The sequence below is a fragment of the Lutjanus erythropterus genome, chromosome 5 (assembly GCF_056507025.1).
Source record: "Lutjanus erythropterus isolate fLutEry1 chromosome 5, fLutEry1.hap2, whole genome shotgun sequence".
In the NCBI taxonomy this organism is placed as follows: Eukaryota; Metazoa; Chordata; class Actinopteri; order Lutjaniformes; family Lutjanidae; genus Lutjanus; species Lutjanus erythropterus.
Window position 1 is genome coordinate 26,374,244 of NC_139321.1, and position 24,938 is coordinate 26,399,181.

The 24,938-nt window shown below is 39.2% G+C and overlaps 1 protein-coding gene across 7 annotated transcripts in view; it reads left to right on the plus strand.

The window, feature by feature from the left end:
- Positions 1-24,938, plus strand: part of LOC146327035 (glutamate receptor 3) — a 119,350-nt gene that overhangs the window by 60,104 nt on the left and 34,308 nt on the right. For all 7 annotated transcript variants that reach the window (XR_014770623.1, XM_084719417.1, XM_084719416.1 and 4 more), the window contains exons 4-8: positions 4,699-4,886; positions 20,429-20,482; positions 22,599-22,760; positions 24,007-24,174; positions 24,576-24,680. Coding sequence is in view for 6 of the 7 variants with exons in the window: in XM_084719417.1 (XP_084575543.1) it covers positions 4,699-4,886; positions 20,429-20,482; positions 22,599-22,760; positions 24,007-24,174; positions 24,576-24,680 (677 nt within the window). In the remaining variant the exon portion in view is untranslated. The remainder of the gene's footprint in view (positions 1-4,698; positions 4,887-20,428; positions 20,483-22,598; positions 22,761-24,006; positions 24,175-24,575; positions 24,681-24,938) is intronic.

Consider the following 24,938-nt stretch of genomic DNA (forward strand, 5'->3'; position numbering starts at 1 on the left):
CGGTCCATAACGTGGTTGGCAGCAGTGAGCATAACAACATGTTAAAACTCTCCCTGTCTCCATGATTCTCTGTGAGGAGCATGATCAGCTGAAACCACTGCATGCTGCTGCTGCGTCTCTACAGCAGCAGGGATTTATAGATGGCGATAAGGAAATCTTGTTGTTGTCTTCCATAATTTATGTAGTTGACTGTATTACATTTTTAGATGCAACACAGCTGTGGGGCTCCTGAAGGCGAAGAGGTGAATGAGATTTATAGCTTTTCTGCATGTTGGAAATAAATAAAACAAGCAAAAGCTTTAATCAGGGTCTCTAGTGGCGTTTAGGAGGTTGAATCCATTGATTAGTTGAATGTGAAGTGGACGCTGGTCCAACAACGGTGACTGGCAGATGTAAATCTATGCAAGAGAAGCATGGAATAACAAAATTATGTATTTATTCTTACTTGCTGGTAAAGAAGAAATAGGAGCCGTCAGTCTTGTTGCTGCTGTCAGATTAAGTTTGGCTCAAAGGATTTTGTTCATTTTTGATTTGAAGTCTAAATCACAAAACATAAACTTTTCTGCTGACTGTAGAAAAAAAAACAGGAGCTAAAGTAATCCATTTCTGGACAAACTATTTACAGCACTAGATTCCATCTCTTAATTTCCATACAAATGTAAAACTAGGCAGGCATGGAATCTTCTGTGAATCTTAAATGAATCCAATTGTTCCAACACAGTTCAGGGTATGCCGGAGGCAGGAGGAGATGAGCGCCGCACAAATCAGCAATTTCAAAATAAAAGCCCTCTGTGATGCTAATCTGATTGACAGGACATTGTTTCCCACTTTCTCATAAGAATTGGCATTATTCATGTTTGTCTTGCACCTCAGACCTCAGAAATGGAAATTTGAAATGCACAGGTACTCACATATATGAAGCCCCAAATCCCCAGCGCTTCCCCCAGTGCCCATTTGTATTTTCTTTTTTGCCATTTGAAGTCTTCTAACACATCTTCTGAGAAACGCTGTATGCGTGGCATGTCACCCACTGTGATTACCGCGCGTTAAATGGTTCATCTTCATTCTTACCTTTAGCAGCCGTATTCACGACATTTTCCAAACCAACAAAGAGCACTTTGACCCAGTTAATCTGCATTACATCTCTTAATGTGAGAAGCTTTTATTGCTGGGAAGACTGCCATGCTATCCAGCTGGTTTGTGGTCGGTGAGGTTCTGAGCATATGCCTGAGGACGATGAATAATGCATCCATGTTATTCAAACCTTCGTTCTGTAGCTTTTGCTTTAGGTAAGGGAGATGTGAGGAGGTATAGTACATGAGAGACCGCCGCTGCTGCGCTCATGTAAAAATGATGATACTTCACAAAAGCTTCAGATACTTTCACTGTGAGGAAACTGTGGTTTTTGTCCAGGTAAAGAAATTCGTTCAGACACGTTCTTATTGTTCCATGGTTTTCTACTTCAGATGTGCTAGTTTTGCTGCTTTTTACAAGCTCCTCGAACACAGAAGCAACAAAGTCACTGCATATGTTTCTCTACATGCAGCAATGAAGTACTGTACAAATATTTCATTACTGAAGTACAAATACTTTATTACTGTACTGTACTGTAGAGTTTTTAGGTAGCTACACTTACTTGGGTATTATTATTGTATAGCATAATGTAGTATTTTTATAGTATTTTTCACTTTTACTAATACATTTTATCTGTACTTTTTGCTCCTTGTGTCTCCAAAACTCAGGACAGGCTCATTACTTTAGCCTTAAACTAGACATCTGTAATACATTTAGTGTATAAATAATAAAATGACCCTGACTGAGGAAAAATTGTAAATTCAAATACTTGCCAATCTGACAACAACGCTACAAGCTGAGGTGTCCCCCTTTGAAATGTCTCTTCTGGCCTGTAACTCGTGCTATTGTTTGCCTGTTTCACATTAATTAATTAAGTTCAAATTAACACTGAATGTTTGCCAAATGAGTAAGTGTCTGTTAATGAGTCCTAAGAAATCATTAATAATCGTTGAGAAAGAGTAGATGTTTGTTCCGGTTAAATTGTGCAGTATGTTAATGAAGTCTGGCAGCCACTGAACTCTGACTCCAGACTGTGTATTTTGGGAGCAGTTGGTTTTTATTTTCAGGATAACAGGCTTTATTTTTACATTCAAGAAACATTTAAAAACAGCTGATCAACTCAAAGTGTAGGGTGCAGCAATAAACAACTCGCATCAACCACAGACAGTATATTAAATCTAATTTCAGCTCTATTTAATATACTGTCTATGGCTGCAACTCACTATTGGGGCTGAAGTACAGATTTTTTGAGTAGAGTTTTCAGGTATTTGTATTGTATTTATTTGAGTATTTATTTTTCTGATAACTTTTTACTTTTACATCCTACAATTTAACACAAATAACAGTTTTTTTTGTATTCCTTACATTTTCGAAACAGGCTTGTTATTTTTAGTTTTAAGGCATTTGAGGGGAACTGTTGATTTTTACTTTTTTTTTTCATCATTGTGTAACACCTTCCCAACATTGAGACCAATTTCAACCTAAATGGATGGAACAGTAACACATAGAAAAGACAGTTAGTCTATACATCAGTGTAAATCACAAATGACAGATGAAGGCGAAAATGAATATATATATATATATATATATATATGAATAAAAATAAACATTTGTTTGTGGTAGAGTGTGGTAGACTCTCACAGCCTCAGGAAAGAAGCTGATACTTGTGTATCTCTTGTCAGACAGCAGCAGGGTGAACAGGTCTGTGGTGGGTATTGTCTTTTACTATCCTTCTCCCTCTTTCTTTTTCAGTGCTGCTGGAGTAGCTTCACTTGATTTTTTACAGTCTGTACACATTAATCATTTCCACAGATATGCAGTCTGATCAAGGAATAGTCTTGAGACAGTCATGAAATGAGCATTCTGATATCATGCTAGTGTGTGGATTTTTTAGAAATACATAATTAATTAGCAAAAAAAACCTTCTTAACCATAAGTTTATGAGGCCTTTAATGGAAACCTTGGTAGCTTGGGGCCCAAGGCAATTGCAGACTTTTGCCTGATGGTTTGTTCTCCTTTGCTGGTAGAAATGTTCTTCAGAGGATGGCTTTTTACTTCCGTACTTTGAGTACATTTCAGAACTTGCATGTTGTATATCTGCACTTCTACTTGAGCAAGGAATATGTGTTTTTTTGCCTCCACTGTCCCTCAGTGGATCATCTGAACTCAGTGCTGTGCTACAAGTTACATTCATAATCTGTAGGCTGAAATCCTCGGAGATGTGACCTGATAACCGCGATGCCCGATAACCTTGAGGTCTGGCAGGCTGATGTCTCCAGGCAGTATGCCATTGCTTCTCTGGACAGATGACACACTGTGCGTCGCTCTCTGCTACTCGCTGTGCCGCTCACCAAAAGATCATCTGCTGGAGTGCAGACAGGCGCGGTGCGGCAGTCTCAGGAGCATTTACAAGTCGAGAAAAAGGCTGCTTGACCATTCAGATGGAATGGAAAAGAAGGGAAATGCAAAAGCGGAGAAATGAAGAGAGTCGCAAAGTGGTTTTTCTTGTTATAGCTGCTGTTGTTGTTTCTTTGGTCTCTGTGCTGGCTTTGTTGGCTGTCTGCAGCCGGTTCATAGAGATAAGGTTGTAGGGAGAAATGTCTCACAGTAAAAAAAAAAAAATATATGACAAATGTTCTCTTTGCCCACTGCTGCTCAGACTGTGTCAGACAATTTGCATAATACCCAATCACATGCAACGATATTAATCGTCATATAAAATCTGTACATGTCTGAATGTGTGCCAGAAATTGCTGCTACAGCAAGTTTTTTTTCCTTTCTTCTTTTTGTATCAGTTAAACATGACGTACGATGAAAAAATGAATAGATACGGGAAACGAAGCCTATTGTACACACAGTTTGCAATTGCATTGTCCGTGGCTTAATGAAATACCAGCTGTGTGCTTGATTTTCATTAATAACCTTCATGTTCATTCCTCGCCCCGTTGTACATCGGAAAAGAGTTAAGCCATTTTTATGTGCAATCTATCCCTCCAGAAATAGGACTACATTATTCATTCTGTGGTATGTGATTTGACCATAGTGTTTCTGAGCGCTCTGTTAAATGAAAATATTTCACGTGTGAATTAATCATTAGAAGGGCTCATTCTCCATTCTTCTGGTAGCATAATGATCTCTTTTTACCACTGGCCTGGATGAATCTTTCATTGTCTTTATCTTTAAATGAGTTGGCACAGTCCTCCAAGGAGACACAGGCCGCGATGTGTTTCACCGCACTGTCAAAATTAACATGTGGCTGAGCTAAATGCCATAATTTAATTGATGCCAAGCGCAATAACATCACCCACTGATCTTTTAATAATATGGAGATACGATTCCTGTCCTTTCACTTCATTATGATATTGCCTTCTCAATATGCAAATGTAAATTCACACACACGCACACTGGCACACAAAGTCTAGACTCTAGACAATATTTTAGTGGGCCTGGAGAATTTGGATTGCTATTTTAGATTGTAATGAGATGGCCTTTAACCTTTGGATTCAAGCAAAAGCCTCTCTAGAATAAATTAGCAGCCACTCAGTCCTTGCATAACAGTTACTGTGTGCCAGTCTCCTTTGTGTCTAATCCTCTGGGTCACTCTCTCTTCCTCCGTCTCTTCAGGTTTTTCCATACTGCAGGCCATCATGGAGGCAGCAGTAGCCAACAACTGGCAGGTGACCGCTCGCTCTGTTAGCAGCACAACAGACGCAGCAGAGTTCAAGCGCATCATTGAGGAGATGGACAGGAGGCAGGAGAAGCGCTACGTGATTGACTGCGAGGTGGCCAGGATCAACACCATATTAGAACAGGTGAGCCTCAGACTCGCTGCACATGTGGTAATGCCTGTAGCTTATATAACAGAACGCCTACACTGTCCATGCAGCACTGTTGTTGCTTCCTGAGTTAGTCATATAATTGCAAAGCAGATTACATTTGCAAAATTACAAGTATGAAAGGACCAAAGTCAATTTGTTGGTCATGTTGAACGCCACTCAGCCGGTGAAAACAGTTGCATCATGTCCCCTGTGGCTCTGGAAAAGCTTTGTCATGTCTGAGATAATCATTCAAATGACACAGTTCAAATGAGTTTAGGTTGGGAGATTAAATGTAAACAAAAACTTACCATACAAGGGGGATCTAACAAAAGATGCTCTTAAGTTGCATTATGGGTAATGTAGTAGAGACTACAAATCAGCTCTGACCAGTATTTTTAAAGCTGCTCTAATCAGTACGTTTAGTATCATCAAAGCATTAAATGTCTGCATATAATGTGAAAAAGGACCCCAACAGACAATTATTTTTATTACTGATTAATTTGTGGACCATTTTCTCAAATAACCGATTGGTTGTTTGATCCATAAAATGTCAGGAAATGGTGTAAAGGCCCAAGATAACATCCTAAAATGTCTTGTTTAATCAACAACTCAAAGATATTCAGTTTACTGTAATAGAGGAGCAAAGAAACCAGAAATATTCACATTTGAGAAATCAGAAAATTTTGATTTTTTTCTTAAACATGTCTCTAAACAATTAATTGATTAAATTGATTAAAATAGTTAGCGGTTAATTTAATAGTTGACAGCTAATCTATTAATCCGCTAATGAATTTAACTCCAGCGTGAAAAGTGTTGCTTGCAGTCACTGACCCACAGATAATATTAAATACCCACCGTCTTAACACCAGACTGTATGCCCGTCTTTTAAATCGTGGTTTTGATTTCTCTCACCACGCTCATTAGTATTTGTTTTTTGCCACAGCAGGCAGGTGTTTTCAGAAAAAGACAGAGGGTCTAAAACATGACTATTTTCTGCCGGCTTTGCACCAATCTAGCTGGTAAACAAAGCAGAGTGTTTAGCAAGTGAAGAGCCAGATTATGCCCTCAGGAGTTGGTGGAGACCAAACAGAGCTAAAAGCAGATTAAGTATTAGACTCAGGTCGACTCTAAATGAATGCTAATGTTGCACCATGGCTAATGTGCTATGTGAAAATACCTCTGTTAGCATATTAGCGATATGCAGATGGGCTCTGAGTTCATTCAAACATGAATCCGTTCTTTTATATCATTCACCCGCAACCTACCCAAACATATTGTTTTCTCAGATGTAAAGACCTGTGCCTTTACCAGTCCTTGTATGCTACATTGCCTTTTACATTATATCGAGCAATGCAAGCTTTCCAGGTGATTTCTTTATTGTATGTTGTATTGATGTAGGAGGGTTTTTTTTTTTCAATGATTAACTTTAAGCTTAGCTTTCAATGTCATTTCCATTCATGCAGTAAAATATTGTTGGACGTTTAAACAGCAAAACTAAAGACTGTAGTTATAAATTTGACAGGACAGAATAAACTCTCTTGAGGAAACAATTGATTTGTCAAAGAAGCTGCACAATTGATACACACCATGTCCAACCCGCAAACAGTCCACTATTAATTTTGCTGACTTGGCCCACCAAAGATGCAAATTCAGTGTTGTGCCTGCGGCTGTAACTGTGCTCCACACATCACTATTGCATATCAATTTTTTAAGGTGATTATGTGTCAGTGTTTTCCCCTGCGTGGCCATAATATCACCTGGATGTGTTGCAAGGTGAGGTTTGAATTTTTGTGACGCGAGTCCCCTAACTTTCTGGACGTGCGATATTGAAATGCTGGAGTGTTTTTTTTAAATTAGGGACTCATCAATTCAGCATGTTAAAATATAGATGATGCTATCAATAAAATATCCTGTATCCTGTTTTGTAAACTTTTGTGTTACTGCTGGTTGTGTGTATTTACAAAGAAGCTGATATCTAATGGTGGAAACAGTCAGATTTTCTTTTTTGTTGATTCAAGCTTGAGGAGGTTACACAAGCTTTGTGTAACCTCCTCAAGTTTTAACAGTGTGTTAGATTGAAGCCTAAGCACAGCCAGTAAACCTACCTGTCTGAGCAGCTCAGTTTGGTGTTTTTCGGTTGCTAATTTTGAGGCCTGTTTGAAAATCAGCGTGTGCTGAGGCTGCCTGAGAGCCTGGAGTTTGAGAGGTCTGAGCGAGAGCAGGCATTAGGAGAGACCACTGATGATGCATCCTTTTTAATCCTCTTCTAACAACCCCGAACCCCTCCGTTCCTCTATCACGTCCGCTGCCTGAGGAGGAAATGAAAGGTCCACCAGTCCTTGTAGTAGGGGAAACACAATTACCATGAATAGATGAGTGGCTATTATGCCATGCATCTCCTCTGTGCGCCTGTCCCGCTCCACCCTGCACCCCTCTGCTGGCTGCTGCCTGCTTATAAGGCAATCAGCTGCCGAATTGGATTCTGCTCGTTAACATTCATTTAGATATTGGCTTCTCTCTGCTTCACAATATCCCCTCAACGACTGTTAGTTTCACTTGTTTTTTTATGAATCTAATTTGATCCCAGAGTCATAGTTTAAAGCAGAATGGCTTTTAGTATTAATTTGCTGTGTCTAATTTAATTCTTGTGAAGCAAATTTCCTCCCTTTACAATCCAGGGCCTATACTGAAATCTATTTCCTTTTTCTGTTAAGAATATGCATCAGCTTTTAAGAATAGCTTAGGATATTCATTACAAATCACATGTGAGGCATATTAATGACTGCGTCTTTAATTGCTTTTCCCCCCTCTTGCAAACAATAATAAGGATGCAGGCTAATAATCTGTTTGATGTTCTCCTGTTTCTGTCTTTGTTCCCATTAATGAATTATTTCTTCTAGAGGGAGCTCTTTCCCTTTCTCCACCTCCAACTGTCACCATCATGTATTTTTCTGTCTAAACTTTGTTTTAGAGCAGAAGGGGGAGAAACATCTCTTGCAGCAGCTAACCTTCAAAGCAGCAGTGTCCTCAATTTTGCCCCTTGTTTCAGTGACAACCCCAGCATGGGATTTTTTTTGTGTGTGCTGGAGCTAATTGAAATAATCTGACTAGCTCTGCCAATATGAATGAGTCACAGGCATTCAGGGAAGCTGCTGGACTTCACTCTGCAGCTGCCCCCTGCTGGGCCCATACCATTATAAATTGAAACTGGGATGAACTGTCTCCCATGAGGGCGATCACAACAAAAATGGCACCCACTGTCAGCTCTGTGGAAACCTGCTGCTTCTACCTGCTGTTGTAGTTCTATTAACCAGTGATTGTAGACAGATTCGTCAGTTTCATCTCTGGAGGACGGGAGCGAGAGTTTGAACGGAAGTGTGTCGCAGTGTCGACACGTTGCCTCTTCAAACCGTCAAGGTCACTGCTGTTGAAAGAGGATCATGAGGCAGGATAGATCCAGCTAACTGATTGCTGGGGGAAATGGGAATCAGCTCAGTGGCTTAGTTTTATGATTTCAGTCGACGTAATCCCACCACAGATTGAATGTCTTTATAGCAGGCAATGAAGTTCATGGAGTGTAGAGTTATCTCCAATAGGCAAAGTGTTGGCTTCCACAATTTGGTACAATTGTGGCACACAAAGAGAACCGTCCGTGCTGCTCTTCATTAGCGCCACTTTTGATCCAGTCACTGCTAATGCTGCTAGTCCTGCTGAGCCTTTGTTGCTCCACTAGTTCACTGCACTGCCAAATGTTTTCAGTGTTTGAATAATGTTCCTAAATGGTTTAAGGCAGAGGCTCTCGATTTCAAGGACCTTCACATGAGAGAAAATACTGGGGACCCCCTCGTATATGTCCTTTGGAATAATTTGATGTTGCCAATTTTCAAACTTTGACTTAGTTATGTAAAAGAACAACAAAATAGAAATGTATTAGAAAGGTATTAGTGATGTATTGACAATATCTGCACAATGTCAACACAAAATATGTATGATATACACATCAAGAAATAACATAAAATACAATGAAACATATAAAAAATAAAATAATGGAAATAAGTCTGTAATATATAACATGATAATTTAAATGAATAGGTCTGAATACTTGGACCCCTATGTGAGGACCACCAGTTTAAGGGACATCCATTAGAAGTATTTGAATTCCATACTGCTTGAATTTAGAGGGGAGGGGCTTTACTTTTTACTAGGGATGGCTCAATACCACTTTTTTATTTTTTTGGCTGGATTGGACTGACACCGAGTATAAAATCAACACATCCCTGTTTTTAACACACCGAGATTTATCTAACTGTGACTATATTTACTTCTCAAAATATGTATGATATGTATTTGTATATGTACAACATTAAAATGCTGCTTACATGTGAATGCATGAATAGCAATAATAATTCAATTATATGCTCTCTAAAAGGCACAGCAAGCAAGTATTTCTGATACTTTTAAGTATATTTCTGCCTATTTCTGCATTAAATACTGTATTATGTATTACATATTATTATATACATAATTATAAATATGTTAACATTTACCAACCAGCCAGTGTCAGCCTACGTCCAAAAAATAAAGAAAGGAAACATTCTTGTACCTATTTTCCTCAATAAACTGAAAAATAAAACTTACAACCTCTGAATTTAAGTTTCTCTCTTTTACTGAACTAAGACAAGCTCAACTGCCTTGTTATGTCACTGCAAATCTTCACACACTTAATTCAAACTTGACAGGCAGAAACAAAATAAAAATCAACTTGGTCACTTTTTCCACTGTTCCAACAATCAGCAACCCTGGTTTGGTTGAGATAAATCCTGAATTCACATTGTTAGATCTGAAAATATTTTGGCTCTGCAGGCTGTTTTCCTTTCCGTCATCCTCCGGCTCACTGAACTGTGCCACTGAGTCTGTCACTGAGCAGTGGCTCTCACTCTGCAGACAATAAAATTAGCAAATTTAAAAGATAGAAATTGCCCCAAAATGTCACCCAAAAAAAACCTACTTGCGAGAGCCGATATATTCGTCCCATCGCCCAACCCTATGCTGATGTGCTTGTATGTAAGTAAAGCGTCTGAGTACCTCCTCCACCACTGTATGTATTTCAACTACTCAACAGTTAGTTGCATTAGTGATTTCTCTGTTGATTATTTTTGGTTGGTGTTTTTTGTTAAATTGGGAAAATATTTGTCACAAGTTTTCAGAGCCCCAGGTGATGTCTTGTTTTGTCAAACCCAGAGATGTGCCATTTTGAATGTTATAAAACGTGGAAAAGCTGCAAATCCTCAGATGTAAAGGTCCTAAAAGTGTATTTTCCCTATCAGTTCCTTAGTATGAGCGATGGGGTTGTACATAATCGCAATATTTATGGCCAATAACAGAGCAGTTTTGGTTGCCTTACATGTGAGATCTCTGCACTGTTTTGGTGGCCTGTGCCTTTTCTCACTGCCTTAAAATGGGTGGGGCTTGGCTTAGAAATGATGATGTCACACTGTCCTGTGCACCGATCATAGTTAAGCAACATTTGAATCAAAATCTGATGGCATTTGTGTGTTGTTTGCTTACACACAAATAGTTTGTGACTCTTAATAAATAATTACTGTAACAATGATTGTTGCTTATTTAATGTCAAAAAGAAATATTTAATCATTTTAACTGAGTTTTCAAGCTACAACCAGCAAAATATGGTTATTTTACTTCCTGTCAGTCACCTAATCAATTAATTGACTAATTGTTCCAGCTCTAATTCTCACCTGTGCTTAAGTGACAGCACTTCCTGTAAATGGACCGGGGCTCACCATACACACTGGCTGTAGGTCCTCCTCAGTCGTACACTCACTCAGCTGACTGTCACTTTTATTAGCTCCATTTATCACTCGATATGATGTAGAAACAGACTAAGAAAAGCATTTGCATACTGCTGCATCAGGCGCAGCTTTGTTTGCTTATATGAGAGCAGAGTGACTGAATTTGTTTTGAGATGCTGAGGAGAATGCTTCACCCGGGCTATTATCATTTTACGCTGTAACAACCGCTCAGGATTTATCGCCCGTAGGACTTTTCCATCAATACGCTGCACTGCAGATAAATTAACCCAATGGCAATCCTTCCCTTACGACAAAAACGGGAGAGCCGTGGCCAGCTCTGCTCTCTGAATCACATCCAACGAATGTGTTTCATTGAAGCATTGAGGTTTATGATATAATATGCTGAGAGAAACGTCTGTGGCATTAAAGAAGGGCAGTATAAACAAGAACTATGATTGAGTTTAAGACTATCATATTTGTATTGCCACCACTAGTCATAATGATGATTTTTCAGAGTGAATATGTGCATGTTGGTCTCTGACTGTGTGTGTATGTGTGTTGGACTGTACATATGCTCATGCCTAATCTGATCCATCTCTGAGATTGCACATATAGCATCATATCTGCCTTTGTGCTCCTTCCTGGCCCTCTTCCCTCCCGGGATTTCTGTGCTGGAGTCTGCTCAGAGGCAACAACCTGCTCATCACTAGTGTAAAGAGAGGCAAGCAGGCAGGCAGGCAAAAAAAAAAAAAATAGAAGAAGAACGGCGTCTGGGACAGGCCCAGGGCACGCAAGCTGTTCAAAGACAGGCAGGCAGTGAGCGCTCTGCCAGCCATAAAGCTGCATTTTCATGCAGGAGGGGAAAAAAACAATAAGAAGTGAAAAGGATTCACAGAAAGAGAAAAAAAAAAAAACCGAGAGGTACATCTGGGGATTTGTTAGAACAACATTCTGCCGCCTGTGGAGGCATGAAGGGTGGCCATATTGCCTCCCCATGGAGAACTGGAGCTTCTCCATATCCCGTTTCTGCTCTTGAATGAAGAACTCGGAGAAAATCCACAGTTGGATGTGAAATCTTAGTGTTATATCAAAATTCAAGAAAGGGAAGGAAATTTGACCATGGGAGAAGTTGTGAGGGGACGAGAGAAGGGATGTAAGATTTCTAGCTATTGATAGAAGAGTGTCAGCGATAAGAAGAAGTTTGTTAAAACTTTTTAATAACCATCAATAATATAAATGGTAAATTTAAATTCAACTGAACTTGGTTAAAAGTTGTTTTACCGTTAATAAACAATTAAATTAGAAAAAAAAAATGAAACTTGGATGTTTTTCATTATCAATTAATCTGTCAATTTTCCTGATTAATCAGTTAGTTGTTAGGGCTATAAAATATCAGAAAATGATGAAAAATGCTGATCAGTCTTTCCCAAAACCCAAGATGTCTTCAAATGTCTTATTTTGTCCACAACCCAAAAATATTAGGTTCACTATCATACAGACTAAAGAAACCAGAAAATATTGACATTTTAGAAGCTGAAGTGAGAATATTTTGTTAAAAAATGTCTCAGAATGATTAATTGAATCAAAATAGTTAGTTAATTTAATATTTAACTAGTGGATTAATCGATTACTTTTTGCAGCTCTAAGTATTAGCGATGCTAACATTTATATTTATCATTACTCTGAGTAATATAATATAAAAAATATATTTTGTATCATAACTAATAGGAAATTATAACTATTTCATTTTGAATACATTAGTAAACTATTTTGTTGTTGCACACAAAACAAAACCAGCTTAAACAATGTATAACTACTAATAATAATGATAATAAAATGTATTTATACAGAGCCTTTCATACAAACAAATTAAACTCAAAGTGCTTTACAGGAAAAAATAAAAATCATAGAAAAATAAAATAATACAAGCCATAAAAACAATAAAAATAATATCTTTAGATAAAAGTATAAAACAAGGTAAAAGGATATAAAACATATCAAAAGTTAAATAAAGTAACACTTAAGTTAAAAAGCCAAAGCAAGATCATAAAATTATAGCTTTACTAATAATAATAACTAGTAAACATTGATTATCATTTCATTCTGTGTTAACAGTAAATAAATAATTATTAACTAAAGTTTAAATGTCAATTCACCTTTTGTGAGTGATGTTTATTATAAATTGTTATCAAAGGTCCTCTCACAGTGAAAAAGAAAAAGTTCTGTAAGCCAGGGGATGACATCTGTATGCTCAAGTAACAATTTGGCAAACGCAGGTGTAATCAGAGGTGTTACAAGCTGAAATAAAATATGAATAAATGTATTCTGGCACTCTTTGATTTGAGGTTATAGCACAAAATTTGCCAAATAAAACCCTCTCACGCATTGAAAGCTCCTTGATTATGACTCAGATTTCTAGTAACACTACCTCGCATGTCTCTCGGTTTTTTCTGAAAGATAGAGGAGGAGAGAGGCACAAAAGTGAGCTAACTGATATGAAAGGCACTCTTGATCTCAACACCAGTTTATTGTCCCTGGGCTACTGAGACGAGGACGGGCGGGCAGAAATAGAGCCAAACCATTCGTGCTCGATGTAAAGCCAGGGATATGTCGTCCTTTTAAATCCCCAGCACCAACCGTGGCTGTTGAGGGCCATTTACTAACTCCGATTATAGAATTAAATGGGATTAAAGTGTTATCATTAAACAGAAAGTGACCTGCTGACTCTACGTCTGAATGAGAGGATGAGACCGGTGTGCTGATGATGTGCGCTTGTAGTTATAACTGCATCAAGAACTTGGTCTTATAGTAAGACAGCCTGTAATCCAGAAAAACTTTTTTTCATGATCAATCAAGCTAAATTACCCGATCATTTTCAGTGAAAGCAGAGTAGGACATCTTACTGTTTCAAAGCCAAGTTTTGGCACACAAACATGAGGGCGTCTCAGCTGCAGTGTCAGTGATTCCTTCCTCCCAGGGTATCGAGTCTCACATTGTTCTCGGTTCTCACAGCAATCATAGACATAATCATCTGAACATGAGTCAGGTGTTTTCTAAAATGTTCTGCGTTTGGGGGGAGGCCAGCGCTAGATGGCCCTGCTATCTTCAGAGGCATATATCGCCACTGCCAAGAAAAGCATCTCGGCCACAGCCGCTGCTGGCTGTTAATTAGGGAGCGCTCCACCAAGAGCACTTCTACCAAGAGCACTGGAGCAGAAATGGAGGCTGAAGAAGAGGGAAGTCCTTTTGTATCAAAGCATAGAGCTCAAATTCATCCGTCTGTCTCATCCTGTGTGAAGTGGCGCACTTTGGTTTATCTGCAGCCTCTAAATTATATCTAACAGTTTGTGCAGTGTGTTATTAACACTGTGATTAATACTGCAAATATAATATATAACATCGTTCAGTGCTTGAGCTGGAATGAACCATTTTAACAAAGACCTCCTTAAAACACAAAATGTCCTGTCATTACGGCCTGGACTCTTTATCCTCCGGTCCAGGGTGGGATCTGTGCTGTGTATCAACATTTATTCTAAGATAAAATAATCCTTTATTTATCACCCTAGAGGAAAAATTCAGGTATTCTATAGCCACACCACAAAATAAAACTGCAGTCTGAACAAATGACCAAAGATGGTTTGTAAGAGAGGGAAACAACTACTGTAATAATCATCATCCTTCATTTGTACTTTAAAGTAAATCACATCAGCATCTTAATCAACTCTTATTACTTATCACGTTAGCTAACAGCAGCCAAAGGGTCTGATTATATCTGATATCTGATTATTTCTCAGACATGACATGATTTTGTAATATCACCATGAGCGGACAACTACATAGCAGACATAACTAACAATTCCACTTCTGAGTGTAATAATTAATGAAAAAGTCATTTAAGGTGTCCTGGCTTTCTACATACAGATGAATGTACAAGTTGAAGTTAACCTGAAGCAAATACTGATTCCTGATCACTCTATTTTTGATCCACATGATTTTTAATTTCCCAAAAATTTAAAATAGTCATATTTCAAATGTCTAATAATAATAATATCTGATGTCTCAAATGATTTCATATTTTGTATCACTCATCTGCAGGGATGAAATTATCACCGGTTTCATTTTAAACCATGATAAAAATCCACAGTGGGTCATTTCACTTTATTCAATTTATCATTAGTTCAGTTTATTTTGTGTCAAAACATTGACTTCTCAAACGATGTGAAGCTATTTCAAATCACTGAGGCGTTTTCAATATAAAACTTGGTGGAATGGTTTCAATGTGTCTATCAGTGGTTTTTGAACATTTTTAGCACATTTTAATAAAACTTCAGTTTTCACAGTATTGTTTATTATTACCATGGATGGATGGATGAGGCCCTACAAACATACCACTGGACTAGTGGTCCCTATTTAATAATTAACAAATTAATTGAATATGAAAATATTTCATCCTTAACGTCAGTGACAAGCCCTTCCACTTTGGTTTGGAGTCTGCGTTTTCTTTGACTTTCTGTATTTCGAGAAGATTGTAAAAATAAATGCATCATTATTTCCTGGTCTTATGTATGCCTCAGTGAATGGTATGTTATTTACAAACTCTGGGGAACCTATCATTTTCAGTCTGCCTCTGCCTGTGCTGCGGCAAACTCCGCAGTGGAAAGGTCAAACTTGGAGGAAAACGGTCTGGCGTTTACTGAAAATGTGTAGCTGTAGTTTTACATTTAGGGCTCTCTGTCTGGTGGGGCTGAGGCACGTCGCGTCTGGGTGAGGGTGAAGTCAAGGTCATCCTGGTTGTCTGTCCCCATCAGGCTTTGAGGAAAACTCCAGCCTGCAAAATGCTCCTTCAGCAGCAGCAGCAGAACAAAAGCCAGCAAGTGGATCAATGTGCAAGAGGGTGCGCTGTATGAAAAAGAGGAACTGCATTATTGAAGGGGAAGCACACTAAACGCATTGTTCCTCTTCTGTGTCATTGGGAAAAGAATAATTGGTTAGTATGTTTGTGTTTGTACATAGGTGCTTTGAATATGATTAACAGCAAAAATCAATTCAAGGAGAACTGCAGGCAAAATATAGTGGAGGATGAAAATCCATGAGCCTGAATAATATTTGAAAGATAATGCAAAATCACCCGAGTTTGTGCATTTGACAAATATCCATTTTAAGCTGAAGATGATTAGCAAAACCATAGCAGCAAAGTTAATGAATAGTTTAACATTGTGGGAAAGACTCTTTTTTAGGATTGAGATGCTAAGATTAGTATCACTCTCATGTTAGCTTAGCTGTAGCTTAGCGCTGTCCAAAGTTAAATAAAAAACATCTACAAGCTCACTAATTAACATAATGTAACTACAACAGTTTAATCCATGCACAAACAGTGTTTGTAGTTGGATGTTTCTTTACTTTTGAGAGAGGCTAGCTGTTTCTCCTGCTTTCAGTCTCAGTCATAGACTGTATACTAAATAGTGAATGGAGCTTATGTGGAAGTGCCTTAAAGGTGTATTCTTACTAATGGCAAGCAGGGGCAACTACACTGGTTTCAACAAGAAGTCTGATTATACTGTATGTACAACTTATGGCAAACTGACCCTATTTCTCACTTGATTTATTACCTCAGTAAACAGTTTCTTAATGGGTTCATGGTCTCAATTCCTAGTTTTTGTTTTTCCTATAGACGATAGAAATGAAACAGACGATAAAGGTATGCTGTGTGGCTACTGTGTGATTGATTAGTCATTCTAAGGGGGTCTGTCCAATGCAACACACAGGGCTCACAAAATTCAGATAAACTGTAAAACTAGACAGTATTGATCAAATATGACTCAAGCCAAATACTAGCCAAGCTCCACAGTATTGTGCATGTTTTGGTAGCACAAAAACCAAGATGGCAGCCCCCAAAAATGTCAAACTTGAAGCTTGAAAGCAGTAGTCCGCAAACCAGTTGGGAACATCATGGTTGGTTCCCACTTGGTCTCTATGTGAAACTAAGCTCAGCTTCAGCTACATGTAGACTGGCATCACTGGTTCGTATGTCTTACTAATAACTATCCATCAGTCACATTGCACATTTGTTTAAATGAACATATTCATATGCAATAGGTTGATAATATTTAACCCTTTTTAAACATCTTTGGAGGGCAGCCATCTCCGGCTGAGCAAATAAATAAAATGATATTGTCACAGTATTTATAAATATTTTTTATGAAGGTATTTGGTGAAAAGATTGTAATATATGGTGGCCATCTTTTCACCTCACTGGAGGAACACATTGATATTAATTTATTTCATGTTTTGAGTGCAGATTTAACAAATGAGACAACATATAATTAGTTTTAGGTGTTGGTATTTTGAACTATGGGAAGAACCAGCTGTTTCTAGTCTTTATGCTAGGCTGAGCTGATCACATCCAGGCAACAGCGTTGCAAGCATGAGATTGGCATCAATGTCAGGAGGCAAAAGTAAATATATAGTTCCCACAACTATTTCTTCAGTGTCATGTCTGTAAAGGAGTCATGCTCATGTTCACAAATAATTTTGTTTCTGTTGAGTTTATTTTCCTGTGTCTACTTCAAGTAAAGTTTTTGATAATGTGTTATTGTTCATATAAATAGTAAAAGTATACACAAGACAACATTGTGAAAAGATAATTATCACCATCTGCAGTATCTGAGGGTTTGCGGACAGGGTAGTCAGCGGTACATCATGACCACTAACAATGAAATCTGTCCATCTCAACTGGAATCAGATCTCGCCGTCTGCCTAATTAAAAGAGGTTGAGGGGAGAGGTTGGTGTGATCTGGCCGGAGGTTCTGTGTATCTCTGTGTCATCAGCGTCTTGCTGCGTTTCATCCCAAGGTTGCTGCTTGTAGCCGTTGCCAGGCTGGCTGTGAGTTGCGGGCTGCGGGTGGGGGGTGAGGTCTTTCTCTGCCCAGCTCCAGGGCAGGTGTGAGGATGCTTACGGCCAGAGTCAAGGTTAGCACACATGGTGAAGGAGTGCTGAGCTGTGGGGTTTGTCCAAGAAAATACAGCATGGCTAAAAGTCTGAAAGTCAGACTTGTGAACAATTACAGTGTGACCCGTCGCACCCTGATATCACTGCAGTGTTGCAGACATTTCTTTTCATAGACTTTTCTGTCACTTCCTCATTAGATTGATGGATTCTAAAAGCCAACTCCCGCTATTTCTACATTATAATCAGCTCATTTCCTTTTTGTTTCTTTTTCACTTTCTTGGTTTGTTCCCCTCTGTCTGACATCCTGCAGTGTTGGAAGTTTAAAGCCTTAATGATGGGGAAGCTGTCAGAGAACACTGACCCACCCAAGCAGCTTGATAGCTTGAGTGAAAAGCTTTTTGTGCTTGCACTCCCTAGTGCACCGTTTCTTTATGAGAAACACCAGCAACCTCTCTTCCCTTTAGTGGACAACCTTCAGATGTCCACTAAAGAGAGAGAGAAGTGGCTTATTTAATTTGGGAGGTTTCTTAGTCCAAACAAAGATTACAGGTGGATATGCTGCATCTGTGTTCAAAAAAACAAACAAAAAAATGCCCTTTTGGTAGATAAAACTATGATAAAGTGCCCTCAAGGGTGGTCAATGTTTAAGAAAATATGATGTGAAAAGAAGAAAATGTCGTGAAGCGCCCCCTTGAGTGGATAAAACGTGATAAAATGTGCCCTCTATGGTGCTGTTCCAGTAGTGAAAACTTTGCGAGGCACCTTCTAGAGTGATCCAAACATGATAAAGGGGTCTCTTGGGAACCTTTCCAGTGGAAAAAATATGATTGATTGCCCTTTAAGGTGCCTTTCAAATGCAAAAAAAAAAATAGTTAATTGCTCTGTGGGTTGGTGACTTTTAAAGTGGGGGCCTCCATGGAGTGCCGTGGAGCTCAGCAAAATGTTAAAAAAAAAATACTATTATAATCATATATAAAATATATTTTAGAACAGTATATAACATGTTGAAATCTTATTTGCCATGCATATCAGTCATCATGTCATAAGGTGTCAGTGTTGACCTGGACTGCCACCTGCCACCTGCTACAAAGCTGCTCTGCTCATGAAATTTCATGCTACCTCACAAAATTGGACACGTTCTGACGAGCAGAACAAAGAGCCCAGCTGACCACGGCTTAGCTGCAAAACATCCGAAGAAGGCCAAATAAAACTCACAAGTATGATGCAGCACAGAGAAAGTTTGGATTTACTGCTGCACATAAGAATGGCCACAAGAGCCCCAAATGTGTCCTCCCCCAAATGTCTGTTTAAAACCGTCTAATGTCACTTGAACCAAAAGCTCCCAGCAGAGGCTGAAAAAAACAGTCAATTTTGAAAGACATCTTGCAAAAGTGGGGCTCCGGCCGTAAGCTAATGCTATTTGGGTCTTGGCATGGAACAGTATGGGAACCCCTGCAGTAGGGTGCCCTCCCAGTGGAAAAAAATGTGATGCAGTGCCTTATAGGCTACCCTGAAGTGAAGTTGTTGTAATTTAAGTCAGTCATAATAAAACATTTTTTTTATAATAAGCAGGGATTGGAACTGTTTCACCATCAATGCATCACGGCTGGTGCCCTGCACATACAGTCGGTGCCCTTTTAATCTTTTTTCACCCCTTCCCGCTGCCACTGGTGAGGATGATTGTTAAATTGTTTGGTGCTGCTGTAAACTTGTGCACCCAGGTCAGCTGAAGTTCACCATAGTTACATTAAAAGCTGTAATTGTAGTTGAAATGTGTGAAACTGAAAACGTCCTTCAAAGACTTATTTTCAGCCTGAGATGTGAAGGTACAAGTTTGCTTTTCATCACTCTCTCCTACTCAGCAGGAATGTCGTAAACGATCCACAGTAACAAATATCCAACGTCCCCGGCCTAACACGCACACACACACACACACACAAACAGATGATAAACTGACGGTTTGTTTTTGTGACAGAGCCAGAGCCAGAACATGTGCAAACATGCTGATTTTGCTGTAAACTTGTGTTGCTGTGTTTGTAGAACGCAGATGAAAACTGAGACATGGTTGACAGGTTTCTGCATGGCAGCCGCTCAGAAGTCCATCCACAACAGACTGCAAGCTCATAAATAACAGACCTCACCAGGCCCGGCTGAAAACCCTGTCCAGCATGTAATGCACAAAAGAAGGCAGGCCAATTTAGAGTTTCAATATTGGATTTATCTACAGGGCCGGAACAAAAGGAAGAGGAAAATCTAGAATAAAAGGTAGCATATGGTTTGTACCTCAGTGTGATGGAATGGCTTAGAACACCACTTACTATTTTCAGACAGGCTGCGTGGGTTGAAACATGCTGTTATGCTCCGAAGGTGTGATATTTTCAAAGCAGAATGAGATCTACATCTTACTGTCTCACTGTAAATGCCTTTGAAATATTTTTTTTCCTGTTTCTACCTTGTGTCCGACATTTGTGGAGGACTCGTATCCCTGCACCGTGAATGACTTCAAAGTGAGCAGAATATTCAAGGATGCTCCACGTTGTTCCTGTTTCTCTCTCTCTCATTATCGGCTCCTCCTTAATGAACACTTCCTCTAACAGCACCTTCTCTCTTGTTATTCCAGAGTCGACTCCGCTTTGTTTCAACTCCGCTGGCTTCCTGCTTGCTCGCTCGCAGGACGTTACTGTGTTTACAGGGATTGTTGTAGCCACTTACTGAAGTCGTGGTTCTTAGCTCTCATCTCATGGGTGGTTTACTGTATCAGTGTTTTTCTCCCATAGGTTGTGACCCTGGGGAAGAACAGCCGTGGTTACCACTACATTCTGGCCAATCTTGTGAGTAATAACCGTGGGGCTCCCCCGAGAGGAAGGGGGACCTGCTTTTTGCTGCATGTGATAGGACTGAGCACACATGTGCATGCACAATGAGTGGATTATAGTCCTGCATATCAAATCAGAAAAACTGTCTTGTGTATATTTTGTTTTTTTCTCTCTACTGTATATGTAATCAAGAAATATATTAACACAACACTCTAATTTTTGCTCCCATTTTTTATGAGTTGAAGTAAAAAAATCTAATACTTCATCAATGCACACAGAAGGCTAATTTCACTCAAACTGTGTTCACAATTTTATTAAAAATCTGTTAGTGAGCATTTGTGCCTTGCCAACATAATCCATTCACCTGACAGGTGGGGCATAAAGAGCGCTGCTGGAATGAATTCTTAAACCCGGAAATGAGTTGGCATATAAGCTCTACTGGTTTGCTTGTTCAGAGGGTCTTTGAATGGGTTTTTGATTGGATGGCTGAAATAAGGTCTGTGGTTAACACAGTAGGGTATTAAGTGCAGGTGATGTTGAATTATGTGACTGGTGTAGTTCATTTAAGGGCAGTTACACTTAAAAATCATACGAGTTGTGTCCATTTGTGAAGATTATCTTGCTGAACAATATGTTCAGGCTAAGTGTCAAACATTTGTTCTCCATATTTTCTGTGGAGGGAACCAGACCGATGCTGACTTCTGGGTTGGCCTACAAAAGTACGTTAGTAAGTTAGTAAGTAAGTGGCTGTTTACACCCACATAGCAGAAACAATGCATGATCTTTTCCTGAACTTAACCTAGTAGTTTTGTTTCCTAAACCTAACCAAACTGACTGAAAACTGAAAATTAAAAAAACAAACAAACAAACCTGTAAAAAAGAAGTCAGCTAAGTCTAAAATGTGATTAACATTGACTTCTACTGTAATTTCACACTAGACTAAGATCCTGCTCTCCAAAGACAGGTCTAAAACCCTGCTTTCCCACAGTCCAGTGCTTCACACATTCACCCACTGCAGCATCCTGATATCAATGAATTAGTTGCTTTTCATTGCTAGATTAAGGAGGTTGTGTGTGAATAGCTGAATAGCTGCCGTGTACCTATTCTCACCCGGGTGCAAAAATTTGTGACCAGTCCAAGGCACATCTGTGTAATAATCACAATAATCACACTGTTTAATCAGTCTCTTCATAGCTTTTGTGTGCACAGAAGAAGTCTTAAATCTTTTGCAGCAGCTTTTAAAAAATGGAGCAAAATTTAAGTGTTGTGTTTATAATTTTGCTGAGTATATTTTGTTTTTTCCTCTCTACTGTAATTTATAGAGCTTGTTATGTTTGTTGCTCAAGCCTTATCAATCACAATCTGCCAGTGAGACACTTGGCATACTTAGATGAATATATGAATATATTCATATTTAGCAATAAGTTAATGTCCTAAGCAATAAATAAGCAGCATTTAACCTTTTTAAACATCTTTGGAGGGCAGCCATCCCTTTCCTCCCAGTCTGGGGAGAGAAATATTCATTTAGCCTTGATATTAGCATGAGGGTTTTAAAGTGGAGGCCGGCCTCGCGCTCACTTGCTGATCCCCTGCTGCTGTTTCCCCGACTTTAGAAGATGTGATTATGCAGCAGTCAGACACATGTCCTTGCACGCCATGACACAATGCTGCACTTAAAAAACAGCAATTTGACCATAAAAAGAAATAACTCCATGTCATGGCTCTAGGGTGAAGACAGAAATTTAAAGGCAGCTGGAGCAGCAAAGGTTTTTGAAATGCATTAGAATTTTTTTTTTTTCTTTTACATGGCAAAGTGATGTGAATGAAAGTAGGCCAGCTGGTTCAAGTAAAATATTTAGTCTTCTACATGATCTGACACAAGCTCTAAAGTATCTACTGGCAGGTTGTTTATCTGTAAGTGAATTCAGGTTTCACCACAGAGTGTGAAGAGAAACATTCGCCTCAGTGTAATGGCAAACACATGTTGTTTTGAGTTCATAATAACATGCACCTTGCACATGGCTGGAATAAATGCTAATATTTTTGTGGTTCTTCACCCCGGGTTATATTAAAAAAGTAAAACAAGTGACATGAGTCTTCTCTTCCCTCATTTCTCTGTGTCTCATCTTAGGGATTTTCTAATGTGAGCTTGGACAAAGTCTTCGCCGGTGGAGCCAACATTTCAGGGTTTCAGATAGTCAACCCTGAGAACCCGATTGTGCAGCAGTTTATGCAGCGCTGGGAGCGGCTAGATGAAAGAGAATTCCCAGAAGCCCGAAACACTCCTCTGAAGGTACTTTGCTTGCAAGGCCTTTTGTAGCGTATGCAGAATACAGCGACCATCCCTTCTGAAGTGCTTCTATCGGTTCCTCTCCTCCTCTCATCCTCTGTTTGCCTTTGTCACTGCCTCTTCCTCCCACCCCCTTGCTTCCTCCTCTTTGCTCTGCATGCCTCCCAGCAATCAATATATTGATAGGCGGTGCAAGGCAAGGTTATATCGCAGCTTTAATTTACATCTAATTAAACAATGATCAAGAAAGAAATGGATTTTGAATGGCATTTAATTAGATTTTGTCATGGTGCAGTGGTCAACAAACAAGTGGCTCAACATTCAGTGGTGAAAAGGTCAAGCAAAGTTGGAGGGGAAGTGCGTGGGAGATAAAATCACTCATTAATGCTGTATTTATTTTTCCTCAACCCTGAACTTAAAGTTTTAAAAGAGACCGTCAGCCAAGTCTTAGCTGTTCTAATCAAATCTGTCTAATCAAACTATTTTTATTATAAGTAAGGTGGCAGAGCTTGCACCTACCCTGCCCACACTGACCTGACCTGGGGGTAAATAAAATCATTTGAAAGAGGCAATAATCACTTAAAACATGTATTTTTAGTGGTTTTAAACAGCTGATTTTTTTATTCTCCGTATGAAGTTATTTTGTCCTGAGCAACCTTTAATGTCTTTTCCACAAACCAGTCATATGTACGTGTATATATTAACTGTTATATTGTTTGCTACCTAGCTAAAAGAAAAAAACACTGTAACATTGTTTGTTTGTTAGCCAGCCATAAAGTAGAAAAACTCTTACATTGTTTTCTAGCTAGCTAAAACAATTCATTCTTTGCACAGCAGCTACAAAGTAAAAGAAAAACTGCTACTTTGTGTGCGAGATAGCTAAGAAATTAAGAAAATGTTACATTGTTGGATAGTTAGCCCAATTATAGTGAAAGAAAGAAGAGATGCATCATTAAACTCAACTGGGTTTAATCTGTTCCTTAATTTTCTTTGAAGAATTTGACTATTTTTCTCAATCCATCTAAAAAGGCAGCCATTTTTATAAGTTTAACCTTCCCAAGTGTGAGTTTAAAGTTAATACTGGGTCACATTTTAAACTGCACTTTAAAGTTTTGGTTCAACAGAGTTAAATTTAATCCAAGTTTACTGCAAAAACTGAGGTTTAAAGAGAGTTTTAAATTGAATTTTTGTCTTCTGCCTGTCACCATGTGTTCCTGCCTCACTTTTTTTTTCTTATGATTTTGTACAGTACACTTCAGCTCTGACCCATGATGCCATCCTGGTGATAGCAGAAGCCTTCAGGTACCTGCGGCGCCAACGTGTGGACGTCTCCCGCCGGGGCAGTGCTGGAGACTGTCTAGCCAATCCCGCCGTACCTTGGAGCCAAGGCATCGACATTGAGAGAGCTCTCAAAACGGTAGGGGGGGTGAGGAAGAAACAGAGACCGAGCACGAGAGAGAGTGGCAAGCTGATAACCAAAGAAAAGGCTAGAAGAAGTGAAACAGAGATAGCGAGTGAGAGTGTGATAAAGATGGAAAGTGACAGAGAGAAGGGAAGAGAGTGCAGAGCTGTTCTCCTCCCTCTGCCCCCAGATATCTCTGCACGGAGCTCACTCAAATCCAGCCCCTCATTACCATAAAACTACATCTTTTATTAAAGCGTATCCAGTTCATCATTTGATTAACAGACTGCGCGCACTCCAGTAGCTCCATGGACATGAGCACCTTAATACCAGCTATATATGCAAAGTGATGGCTATTACACTTTCCCCTGTGTCTGTCTGTGTGTGTGTGTGTGTCTGTCTGTCCCTCGTGGCAGGTCCAAGTGCAGGGGATGACTGGGAACATCCAGTTTGACAACTACGGCCGCAGGACCAACTACACCATCGATGTTTATGAGATGAAAACAGGTGGGCCGAGGAAGGTAAGACAGAGTGGTGACCTCTATCAGCTCTCATCCATCAACTGTCACATCCAGACCTGATCAGAAAATTCGGGTCTTTATCAAAGCACAGCTAGCAGCTGGTACACGTCAAGGTTTGGTTCTTTACTTGTCAGAAAGCGTGGAGCCTGGCCAACATGTAATTTTAAATGATGTATTGATCATCTGAAAACTCAGGCCACAGTGCAGGCGTGCCAGAACGTTGCCCTGAACCGTTCAGAGAGAAACACATGAATAGCT